Source organism: Chenopodium quinoa, unplaced genomic scaffold (genome assembly GCF_001683475.1).
Source record: "Chenopodium quinoa cultivar QQ74 unplaced genomic scaffold, ASM168347v1, whole genome shotgun sequence".
NCBI classification, from domain to species: Eukaryota; Viridiplantae; Streptophyta; class Magnoliopsida; order Caryophyllales; family Amaranthaceae; genus Chenopodium; species Chenopodium quinoa.
The window spans coordinates 356,037-369,179 of NW_018743919.1; the positions used below are offsets into that span (position 1 = coordinate 356,037).

The 13,143-nt window shown below is 32.8% G+C and overlaps 2 protein-coding genes and 1 pseudogene across 2 annotated transcripts; 1 reads left to right on the forward strand and 2 right to left on the reverse strand.

Moving 5' to 3' along the window:
- Positions 1–296: 296 nt before the first annotated feature.
- Positions 297–1,852, forward strand: LOC110687118 (putative FBD-associated F-box protein At5g56410). Its single transcript, XM_021863737.1, has 2 exons — positions 297–1,096; positions 1,188–1,852. Exons 1-2 carry the CDS (start codon positions 297–299, stop codon positions 1,306–1,308), a joined length of 921 nt encoding a protein of 306 aa, XP_021719429.1. The 3' UTR covers positions 1,309–1,852.
- A 2,001-nt stretch (positions 1,853–3,853) lies between these two features.
- LOC110687119 lies at positions 3,854–7,293 on the reverse strand (annotated as a pseudogene).
- Positions 7,294–8,446: 1,153 nt separating this feature from the next.
- LOC110687217 (equilibrative nucleotide transporter 3-like) lies at positions 8,447–11,611 on the reverse strand. Its single transcript, XM_021863833.1, has 10 exons — positions 11,395–11,611; positions 11,031–11,088; positions 10,803–10,907; positions 10,437–10,592; positions 10,175–10,318; positions 9,961–10,066; positions 9,549–9,709; positions 9,293–9,453; positions 8,945–9,203; positions 8,447–8,833 (listed from the first exon to the last, which is right to left on the reverse strand). Exons 2-10 carry the CDS (start codon positions 11,073–11,075, stop codon positions 8,723–8,725), a joined length of 1,248 nt encoding a protein of 415 aa, XP_021719525.1. The 5' UTR covers positions 11,076–11,088; positions 11,395–11,611; the 3' UTR covers positions 8,447–8,722.
- Positions 11,612–13,143: the final 1,532 nt, after the last annotated feature.

Below are 13,143 nucleotides of genomic sequence, written 5' to 3' on the forward strand. Positions count from 1 at the left end.
TTCCATTGATTATCTTACATAATTTATATCATAATTGAGATATCTTTCTGTGTTTTAACATAGTTGTTGTAATACCATTTGCTATTTTGCCACAAATAAAGCCTTCTTTTTGAGCTTAAAAAACAATCTGTAGGATCATATAGTGATAAAATGTTACAAATCAATTGTTGAAGACTATGAAAGTAGCTAGGTTGAGTATATTGCTACTTTGCTAGTATCTGTTCGAGTCATTCGTCTCTTCACCTGTAATTTAGTAATATTGATGTTGTTTTTCTTTGGAAAAGTATATGCAGACCATGTCTTCATGCTCCCGATGCTTTGAAAGTTCAAAGCAAGCCAAATTAGCTGAAGGGGCTGACAGAATTAGCGGTTTACCAGATGAAATTCTTGGGCACATACTTTGTTTTCTTCCAACAAAGTATGCAGTCGGAACTAGTGTTTTATCACACAGATGGCAGTATCTATTTACTCTGATAACCAACTTTGATTTCGATGAGACACTCGTGTTTTCTTCTAGAGGTTCAGTGGCTAGCTATCATGATCTGTCAGAGTCGAAATTAAATAGCCTGTGTAAAAGATATTCAAAGGGGTATAGCAAATTCAAGTATTTTGTGGATCGAGTTTTGATGCTTTGTAAGTCCACACACATGAACAAATTTCGCCTTAACTGTGCTAAGAGATATGATTCTAATCATATTAAAAGATGGATAGAGTTTGCATTACTTAAAGGTGTTTCAGAGCTTGATGTCTTCACATATCAGTTTAATTCAAGTGTTACACAACAACTTTTCGTGTGTGCAACATTGGTGGTGCTGAAGTTACATGGAAAATTCGAAATGAAATTACCTGAATCCTACTTTTTGCCAAATCTGAAGTTCTTGCAACTTAAGTCTGGCAAATTCCCAGAGAAATTCCCTTTGAACAGCCTGATATCTGGCTGTCCAATGCTGGAGGATTTGGTCATTGAAAGCAGATGGGGATATGATGTCAAAGTTATTACCATTTCTTCTCCTACTCTGATAAATATGACCTTGAATTTTACAACCACTGGTTTTGGCTGGCCTAGGACTGATGTTTTGCTGGATCTTCCTAATCTGCTTTATTTCAATTATGAGGATATCTTGGCATGTCATTACTGCATAAATTTCAATTCTCTTGTGGATGCTCGTATCAGAACAGTATTGAAGCAAACACATGATCATTATGAACCCTCCTCAGAATTTCCGTGATTCTATGACAGAACTATTACACGGAGTCTCTAGTGCCAAACATCTACACCTCTCCGGAGATTTGGAGGTAGCTCTTTAACTTTGGGACTTTGATTTTTCTATTAATTTTTTTTTTTATCAATGTGAATTCTTAAGAATCTTAACGCGTTTTCTTTGATGGTTGTATGTAGGCTCTGGAATATGGTGAATATAAGCTTCCGAGCTTCAATCACCTGTCCTGCTTTAATTTAGATTTGAGTGGCCTATGTGATAACTGGGAACACTTCCTGCCAGCATTTCTGCACAGCTCTCCCGTGCTTGAGAATCTTGTGTTTCCTGGGGTTGGTAGATCTTTCTCTTCTACAAAATCATCCGTTGTATGTTACAATTGAATTTGTTTTCCTAATTTTCTTCCATTCTGTCAACTTGTTCAGGGTCTCCCAATTAAAAAAATAAATTATAGGTACGAGGACAAATGCTTCTGGAATTTGCAAACACCGCCTTCTTGTCTTTCCTCTCACCTCAAGACTATTACCATAGATTCATTTCATGGCCAGGTTTATGAAGAGCTGAATATAACAAAGTATTTTCTGAGGTATGGGAAAGTTCTGACAAAGCTGATATTATGCTGTAAATTGAGATCCAAAAAGGAGTATACAGAGTTAAAGAAGCTGCTTAAGATAGGAAGGTTAGCCTCCAAGGAATGTTCGCTTGATTTGATGATAGAATAATCTTTGCAGCAGCCCTCCATCGTCGTTGAATTGGTTCGTCTTTTTTTGTCAACAGCAGCTTCAATTAGTTCTTGCATATGATGCAGGATGCTTATTTTGAACTTATGGACAAATAGTGGATTTCTTATAGTTCTGCATGTTATAGTATGCTTATTTTTCGAGTTTACTGGTGACTAATGATTTGAATGTTTCTATGGCTTTTGACATATGGCTTTAATCTTGTGATGTGAAGGAGTGCCGTTTTGCCTTGTTTAAGCTCCTATATCTTTCTTATCTCTTTATGAAGTTGTTATCTACAGTTTGATCTTATGGTTCTGCAAAGAACGACCTTTTGCATGTTGAGTAGATAACTAGATATTGAAGACAATTATACACATTTGTGGGAGTGTCACAGGTTTGGACGACCAACGCTTTGTGAACTACTCCGTATTTTTAAGGACCTTCAAGGGGTCACGGAAGGTCCAACATATACAAGTAATTTACCCGTGGCCGTGCATGATTATGTATCTTTCCCATACACTTTTATTATCACTGAAACATACTCTGTACAAAGGACTCCATAATAATTAATAACCAAGTGATTAAGACTAAGGGGGTTCTATACGTTAGGTATTGGGTCATACATTTTTTTTTTTTTTTTTTTTTTTTGAGGGAAAAGGTATTGGGTCATACATTTCACCACACTATTTTAATATTTAATACTAAGTACCTTCAATTATTTACATTAGAAATGAGTATATAAAAATAAATACAGTACTATAAAAGTTTATATCAAGATAATTCTAATAAGATTTCAATCGACAATATTTTTTTTGGGTAAAAATCACAATAAATTATCCAACAACTTTTTGGTGTAGCAAGCCACACAAATATAACGGAGCCTAACGCGCATAACGGAGTCTAACACTCATGCGCAATTTCAAGTAACCCCTAATTTCAAGTAATCCATATTATAAGTAACCCCTAATTTCAAGTAACCCTTAATTTCAAGTAGTTACCCCTAATTTCAAGTAACCCATATTATAAGTAACCCCTAATACTCAGAGTAGAAGACAAAAACAAGTAACCCATATTATAAGTAACCCCTAATTTTTTTTATTTTACTATTTTTTTTTTAAACAAAGGTAACCCCTAATTTCAAGTAACCCATATTATAAATTTCCCCTAATTTCAAGTAACTAATACTATAATAACCCCTCAACAGTTAACCCATATTATAAATAACCCCTTTTCTTCATCTTCTTCTTTAATAGATCTCCTTCGAAGCTACTCCAATGGCGCCGAAGATGACGACGAACAACCCCAACTACACCAAATCAACCCAGAAACCCAACAACCCCGTTTATATGCTTTTGTTGCGGAATTGCTTGAGAATTTTGCCGAAAATCCCACGTAAAAACCCCAAAATTCGATTTGGGGGTTTTCAAATTACTTTCTCTTTGTGTAAATTTCTTGCATGAATTTGTTTGCATGTTGTATCAATCAACCTCATGAGAAGGGGAATACAATGAGGGGTGAGAAGTGGGAAAACAAAAAAAATGGCTTTAAATGAGGGTCCGTTATTTTTGGCTTTAAAATAACGAAAAACGGGGTAAGAAATGGGGGTCCGTTATTTTTTGTAAGCAGGCCGCATACAAAAAATTGTGTTAGATAAATCCTTTACTAACCAAACAATAATGGAAACTTTTACTAACCAATCTAATTATAAGCCTGACATGGCTATTATTCCTAATCAATCTAATCGCTAGGAAATTACTCGAGCTGGTATTCTAATTACAAGTAATAATCTTTCCCTTTTACTAAGATATTTCACAAGTTATTTACTACGAGTATACGGAGTGTGTTGGAACAAACACTCTTAGTTGTACTTGTACACCTAGTTGAATTGCATGTATGTAGGGAGTATATATATGTTACTTTTATCAAGTTATGAATGATAATTTACCAGAAATCTGCTAAGAATCAACAATATGCACCCAAATTAAAGTAAAAAGGAAAAGGAAAGAAACAATGTGAAGCAAATGTTATATCCATTATGTTTATATAACTATATAGATAATAAGCTTTATATAAACGGACAATATATTTTCAAAATTATTGCATTTCAATTCATTGCATTTTGATTTCTCTTACTTGATCCATCAAAAGCTTCCATGGCCTATGAGCCACAACCAATCAAGGCAAACACCGAAAAATAGGCCACCCAGAATGAAAAACGCTAGCAAATTACCCAATGCGTTTTGTTCTGGTCCCTATACATCAATTTATGGAAAAGAAAAAGAAAAAAAAAAAACACATCAAAACATTACGAAACAACAATGTACAATGTAATGATCAGTATACTTAATACTTCAATTTTGTAAGACAAACCTTGTAACCTTTAGGTGCAGCAGTCATCACACAAACTGTGAGATGGCCATTTGTTAATCCCAATAAGGATGTTAGCATGAGCATCCATCCTTCATCTGCATACTTTGCAGTGAAATAAAATGCCGGGACAAAGAGGAAACGAGCTAGTATCACCATCATTAGGCCCTTTCGAGACTCCAAGTTTAAGCAATTTATCAAGGGAGCGTATCTTCCAACCAGGTCGAAAACATTGTACATGGCAACCAACACAATGGAATACCTGCAAAAAAACAGTACAAAGATTACCAATTTTATTAGCGTATAATATTAGCTTCTTTCCTGATACTTCATTCTTTACACTTTTTTTTATCTATATATCCATTCCTGAAAGTTCTTTACACTTTAGCTTTATTCTTTGACAGACCTAAAACACTACATTATTATCCCTCTAATTCCACAATATCTACACTTTTTTCACTCAAACTCTCCTAAATATTTTCTTTGATTTTTATAACACACGTCCACCTTTTTACACTATGTTACTTTATTCACCACAAATCCACAATCACCCGGCCACATCAATGTATTCTCCTAATACCTTAATATGTGTGTAAATAGTGAATGTAAAGAACTTTTGAAATGGATTAGTTGTATGTATATCTATTCACTGTTGACTAATAGACTAGACTATTACATTAATAATGAGATATATACCATGCACCTAATCTGTGAGTTCCTGTATCTTCATACAAAAAACCAGGGAAAATCGACAACGTCAGCACATAGACAAGGTATAAACCCAGACAATAATCCCAATTTTGACATAGTAATTGTTTTAGTGTCAAACGATCTTCTACTTTCACATCATCCTGAACCTGTACAATTCAAGAAACAATCGTCATAACTGCTGCTTAAATATAAAGATGGTACTCAAGAAATACACTAATGCTACTAAGATGAACTTGTGTCACTTGCCTGGTTGATGCCAGCAGCAGCAAGGTCAGCTTTAACCGTTTTAGATCCTTCTGAGGCTGCCTTTGCACGAAAGTACTTGACAATTGGCAACTTAGGGAAGTAAAATGCATACAAAAAAATGCACATAAATTCAATTCCTATAGCAATTGCCAAAAATAGTACTGCAAAAGTCAACAGTATAAACCATCAGTTACCAAGTCAAAAGTCTAAATATATACACACGTGCATAATCTTGATCAATTTTAAATTTTCATTGGTTAACAACAACACTAAATTACTTATGTCAATTTTAAATTTTCAGTGGCTATCAACAATACTAAAATACTCGTGCTGTGCACAATCTTAAACAACTATAATGTATGTAAACTCACAAGCACCCTTGCGTAGACCATTATGAGACTTATCAAATGCTGCTTTCGTCACTAGCCTCAATCCAGAGGTTAGAGCACCCGAAGCAGCCAAACCCGCGAAGAATGACTACAGATCAGAATCACAGGATTAATAATTATGCATTTATGCTAGTTATTCGAAAACAACAATAAAGCCTTAGTCTCAAAATAGAAGAACACAATTTTTTGTGAAAGTAAAAGGAATAGTACAACACATACTTGTATAAGTTGAGGCGGCATAAAAGCTAAGTCTCCACACATTCCACCTTGGACATGGGCATCGGCCACTCCAAACGCGCCAACGAGTAAGCATAAAACTACATAAGGCCCAACTCCTCCTCTTCCAGATGCTCCTACATCTAACTGTCATGAACAAACAAGCAAATTAAAGGGTTATATTTCACTGAAATTCCAATTGATGAGACGTATGAAACTACGATTCTCTTGCAAAAACTTCAAATTAAGTATAATGAAAGTTGACATACCAATAGACAACCCAGAGTACTAATGAAGTAAATACTGTATCCGGCTATGATTCTTTTTCTAGTATCAATCAGTGATTCGTTGTACGCAAGAATCGCTATTGTTCCAAGAGCACATGGTTGATATACTAGTGTAAGTACCCTTGAAGGATGATAATTCTTCATATTAAAACAAGGAAACCCAGCATTAAAAAAAGAAAAATAAACTTCCTTAGAATGACGCTAATCAAAAGAATCAAGAATAACTCATATCAATTTTAGGAAAATTGACATTAACTAACATAGTAATATAATAAAATAATAAACAACATCGACATTTAAATAATATAACTGCTCTAAATCATTAAAAAATGCAGAGTAAAACATTTATTTACACTCTCGTTATGTATGTTGCAAGTGTATATATATTGACACATATAATTATATGTACTTTATAGATTACTCCGGATTGCATATTGTCTTTCCCGTATAAAGTAACTCAAATAAACCCTTTTTTTTTTTTTACTTGTATCTTATAATTGTTTGTAACAAGTTTTTTTCAAATAGTTAAATGGAGTCAAGTAACCCATTCTTAACTGCTTACAATAGGTGGGTAGTTATTTCAAAAAAAAAAAAGTAACCCATTATTTGAATATAAATTCAACCCTGGCCTGAAAAAGTAGTTTCTAAAGTCTAGGAGGGGATTTTATACTCCAGTTAGTTTTGATAAGGGTTACCTAAGTTGAAATACAACTATGATAATAAGTTTTAATAAGTCAGGTCTAATAATAATATAAATAAACATAAGTGAAAATTAAGTAAATAAAATACACCCATATACAAAACTTAACTTGTCTAGAATTTACTTTGTTAGGTTGCCCTGGCCTAAGCCCAAAAAAATACATAAAGGGACAAAAAGGGGAGAGATTCATACAGGAAAAACTTTGTAATAGTAATCATTAATGGTGGCCATACTGTTCCATGCAAGGAGTGACCCCAATCCAAGAAACCAGCATACTATCACAGCATTCCTCTTTCCCTGATTAATCAACAAGAAAATAAAAATTAAAAAATCATGCCCATCATAATAGTTTCTTTGAATTTACTGAAAATTAGAAATAAAATCATTGAAACTTTAATTCAACCACCTTAATTACCTGAAATTTCTCAGGAGCACCATTTTCAACCTCAAAACCCATGATTAATTCACAAAATCAAATGAGAATTTTGTCTTACAATATTAAATCATTGTATCATTTGTATACATGAATGTAAATGACTTATTTTTATAAATTAAAGAGTTAACTTGTAAGAAGTTCTCCTCATTAATTACTAGCGCCCACACACTAAACATGCATCTTTGTACATATGTCAACTTAATTGCATGAATGCCATATTGCAATGCATGCAGAGCCCTTGGTGTTAACCAAATTTCGGTGATTGGTAATTTAGTTAAGGAGTATCTATTGACAAAATTGTGCATATAGAGTTACAAAAAGTAGTAAACTAGTGATATAAATGTAACGGGACCTAGCGTAGGGTGAACTAGCATATCCACATGTTTCGTAACAAAAAAATACAAGTTTCTCTCAGTGATAGACAAAAACTATTTTATCACATAATATTTTTGTAAATAAATTAATAACTTTTTCATAAAGGTGGGCTCTACAATTGATGATGATTGGATAAAATTGCTGATTTATTTAAAAAAAATGTCATGTGATAAACAAAAAATTGTTTATCACTAAGAGTAACCGGATCAAGCTCATAAATAACCGTGTGTAAGTATTACGTCCTACATTAAAAGATTAAGTAAAGATTTTGATGCTATGATGCAGTAAGCGGGTGGAAACGGTGGAAGAGGAAAGCGCGATACATGTAGTTGAGCTCCTCTATAAATTCAGGTGCTTTTGATGAATAAGATTTCATGAAAGTATGAAACCAATCTTCTTTTCATCCAAATCTCATTTCTTCACTTTGACTTGTCTTTTGAATATTAATGATATGCAATTGATTATTATTATTATTATTATTATTATTTTGAAGGAATATGCAATTGATTATTATTATTTCTTCCCTGTTTCTTGTTCGCAATTATAGGCAGTATTTCAAAGAAAAACGTGTTTAGGCTCTTGTTAGCATGTTAGCTATCTGAAAACTTTGTTTTTTTATTATTATTGTTTGCAGATAATTGCCATATTCGTCAACTATTGTTTGTTGTTTCCATGGAAATTTAAATATATCGGTTAGCAGCTTAGTCCGTTCTGATTAGATAGCAGGTTGAATACTAGACTGGTGAATAACTGTATACAATCTCGAACCACAAGAAGAAATTCTCAACAAGGATAACCGAAAAAGAAACACATGTATACAATTGATAACAGAGACATTTCTTTCCAAGTATCAATATAATAAATCAAACTATGCACAACTTCCCTGCTTCTAGTGAATTGTATTGTTCAATCTATCAGCTCACCACAGTTCACGACCTAGAGTTTCAAGGCGATAAGAAATAATGTGGAATATTGTTTGTATATCCCTTAAAGATTAAAGAAGCTAGCAAAGCTATTTATTAAGTGTGGCTCACCATGTCTTGTATTTTATCTCTACTAGAACTTTCCGTTGCCTATGATCCACAGCCAATCAAGGCAAACACCAGAAAATATACCTGCTAACAGGAATAAAACAAGCAAATTCCCCATCGCGTTTTGTTCTGGACCCTGCAATAATTAAAACCAAAACTAATTAGAATTTGCTTTAGAAAAATTCACAAGAGATATCAACCAACACAAAACAATTTGATTGATCAACGTTTCAAACTATTAACCAACCTTGTAACCCTTGGGCGCGACTGTCATCACACACACTGTGAGATGGCCATTGGTGAAACCCAACAGAGATGTGAGCATTATCATCCACCCTTCATCACCATACTTAGCTGTGAAGTAAAATGCGGGAACAAAGAGGAAACGAGCCAGGATTGCAATCAATAGGCCTTTCCGAGACTCCAATTTTATGAACTTTATAAGGGGAGTGTATCTTCCTATTAGATCCAAAACATTGTACATAGCAATCAACACAACAGCATACCTGCATAACCAAAAATCCAATTTAATCAGCATATATATGGTTTCCATGGTTTCTAATAAATAGATTAAATATAAGATTCAGAGACATACCATTCCCCTAATCTGTGAGTTCCTGTATTTTCATATAGAAAACCAGGGAATATTGACAATGTCAGCACATATATTAGGTATAAACCCAAAAAATAATCCCAATTTTGATATATCAATTGTTTGAGTGTAAAACGATCTTCAACTTTCGCACTATCCTCAATCTGCAAAGAATCAATCAAGAAGTAGTCATCATGAAATGCTGCATGAATGTATAACAGAACTTAGTAATGCAGTAAAACAAAGGAGTGTAGCTTGCCTGGTTAATACCACCAGCTGCAAGGTCAGATGTAACTGTTTTAGACCCTTCTGAAGCTGCCTTTACACGAAAGTACTTGACAACAGGCAACTTTGGGAAGTAAAACGCGTACAAAAAAATGCACAAAAACTCAACTCCAACAGTGATAGACAAAAACAATACTGCAAAAGGCACGGGTAAGATACATCATTTACTAAGTCAAGATAATGGTACATTGTATAAATGAGAATAAAAAAACAATCATGAACAATAACACTTCGATGGCTCTTTTAGATATTATTGACCACTTTCAACACTTCAATTTAATTAATATATGACATGTTAATTTCTAATGCAATACCAACAAGTCCAATAGTCTAAAATAACTCTGCATAAACTCAAACGATTATAATAGAGGGAGTAATTCACTCACAAGCACCCTTGCGTAGGCCATCATTAGATTTATCAAATGCTGCTTTCGTCACTAGCCTTAAACCAGAGGTTATAACACCAGAAGCAGCCAAACCAACAAAGAATGACTGCATATCAGAATGACAGTATCAGTAAGACTAGTCATACAATAACAAAAGAACAGATAAAATCTGATGTGAAAGTGCAAATAATTGATGGATAACCACAACACATACTTGAATAAATTGAGGCGGCATAAAAGCCAAGTCCCCGCACATTCCACCTTGAACATGTGCATCTGCAACTCCAAACGCGCCAGCAAGTAAGCATAAACCTACATAAGGCCCAACTCCTCCTCTTCCAGATGTTCCTACATCTAACTGCCATGATCAAACAACACAATATTACTAAAATTCGAAATGAGAGACCTATGAACATGTAAATTTATGATACTCCTGCAAACTTTATATTGATAATTACACATTTAGTGTGACATACCAATAGACAACCCAGAGTACTAATGAAGAACAGAACAAATCCAGCTATGTTCCTCTTTCTAGTATCAAGTCGCGATTCATTATACGCGAGTATTGCCATAGTTCCCACAGCAAATGGTTGATACACAAGTGTGAGTACCCTTGAAGGATGATAATTCTTCATAAGAAAATGAGAGAAACCAAAATCAACAACAAATAAAAAAACCTTCACCTTCACATAATGTAACCAACATTGCATTAATGTACAAAGAAACTAAATCTTCAATTAGCTCCATACTTACATGTAAACTTAAATACAACAAAATTATCAATTATATTATCATGCTTTAAATAGAATCAAAACAATAAAAAGGAGAGTATTTCATACTGGAAAAACATTGTAATAGTAATCTCCAATTGTCAGCATACTGTTCCATGATAAGAGTGTCCCTAATCCAAGTAACCAGCAAACTATCACAGCATTCCTTTTTCCCTGATTATCCAACACAAAAACAATCAATTCCAGCAAAAGGGTATCTTTGAATTTTACTGAAAATATGAAATAAAATCAAATTGACATTAACAATTTATCAAGCCATTATTTTGAACATTTTACCTGCAACCTTTCAGGAGTGCTAATTTCTTCAGTAGCAACACCCATTTCTTTAATTCACCTGTCACAAAATTAAAAAGACAGTATGAATTAAACCAGTATATATGATTAATTTGAACATGAATTATATATCAACAAATATATTATACTATGATTATTATAATATTAAGTAGCTTAAATCTGATCCCAGAAATGAGGGAATAATGTCAAAGATACTTGTTATAGTAAACCCCAAATCAAAAAAGTAAACCCCATCAAATAATAAAGACGATTTTTTTTTTTAGATTTGGTTTATAATTAAAAAGTTGCAGAAAAGAAATGACAAAAATAAGTCAAATTAATGGATGAAAGAGAAAGAGAAGATTACTCTGCTCTTGGCACTGGATTGGGCGGAAGTGTGTAAGAATAAAATGATTAAAAGAGAGAGAAAGAGAGAGATTCTAAATATTGAAAGGAATCTCATAAAAATGGTAAATTCAATAGAAGATACGTAGAATAATTGAGTTCATATTCTCATGAGTCATGACAATTAATCAATTATAGGTGTTTGTAAATTGTAATGAATCAATGTATCCTCTAAATATTAAGGTGGACTTTTATAGAAATAGTATTAGCTGTTTTTTATGAGTAACAAATCAATTACAGCTTGAAATATCATTGATGAAAGATCATTGAAAATGAAATCAAAGTTGTGTTTGCTGAAAAATGATTTTACCAAGCCGAAAAAAAAAAAGAAAAAAAATAATAAATAAAAAAAATAAAATCATACATAGGGCTTCTTCGAGGTGAAAATGGAATGGTTTTGATGGGATAATTTTGGGTTGGGTCATTGAAGTAAGAGTGTAAGACTCATTTGGATTGATTTTGGGTTTGGTTGAATATTGAATATATAAGTGTATTAATTTGTTTGGTTTAGGTCGAAATTGATGTTGGAGATATGATATAAAATTAACCACAAAATTTTATAAGTGGCTGGCCACGTCGTGTGGCTTGGCTTGAGTTACTTATTCAAGAGTAACCGAACCCCTGACCGAGTAACCCCTAAGCGACTGAGTATTCTCTGAATGATTGAATAATTCCTGACCAACTAATCTCTGAATAAGTAACATTTGACCGAGTAACCCCTGAGCAACTGAGTAATCCCTTAATAAGTAACATTGGTCACACGGTGTAGACATTCACACAGAAAAAGCGTGCGTCAACATTGAAAAGAATATTTGTATGATATATATATATATGATATTCAGGGAATAATAAATCTATGGTAAAAAAAAATACTCCGCACCTTATATTCTTATAATTGAATAGATTGTCAAAGTTTATGAAGTAGTCTGTATAATGTATTAGAAGATATAATCAATGACCTAACTAATCCAAGTTACTCTGTAATAAGAAACATCATCATAACACCTAACAATTTCCCATAAGTAAATACCAAACATAGTAAAGATATTATTTAATAAATCTTATCTTAATATATAATTAGTCGTAAAGATATTGATTATATCTCATACAAAGTATCTTTAAAAATTATTTTAATTAAGTAAATTCGATTAGGTATTTAGATCTAATATGAAATTAATGGGGATAATTGAGTACAAGTCTAAATTATGTTACTACTCCAAAAGAAAAATTATTTATACTCGGTATTGTTTTTATGTCTTATTAGTTACAATAAAGAGGTACTCTATTATTTATAAATATAAAAATTATTTTATTGTATTCAGGTAACTAATAAGAAACGCAAGTAATACGTAAGAACATACAATATACAAGTATAAAATTGGTGAGAACAAAAATAAGATTGTAAATATCAAGGTAATCATTAAATGCGCCAACCTTACTATTATAATATTGGCATAGCCGCATTGAGCAATGGACTAATTGGTTATGGAGTAACAGCAAGTTGATAAGTAAGAGATTGAAACTAAAATGCATGTGAACGTATGACCAATTGATAGATTTGACCATAATAATTAGCTGATTAAATAAGAATCATTAGAAGGGGAATTGGAATACGTAGTATAAACGCCTAAGCCACTTGGACTTTTATACGAGTAATTTACATTATTTTTCATTGTGAAATGATAATAATAATACCATGTTCTTTAAAAGA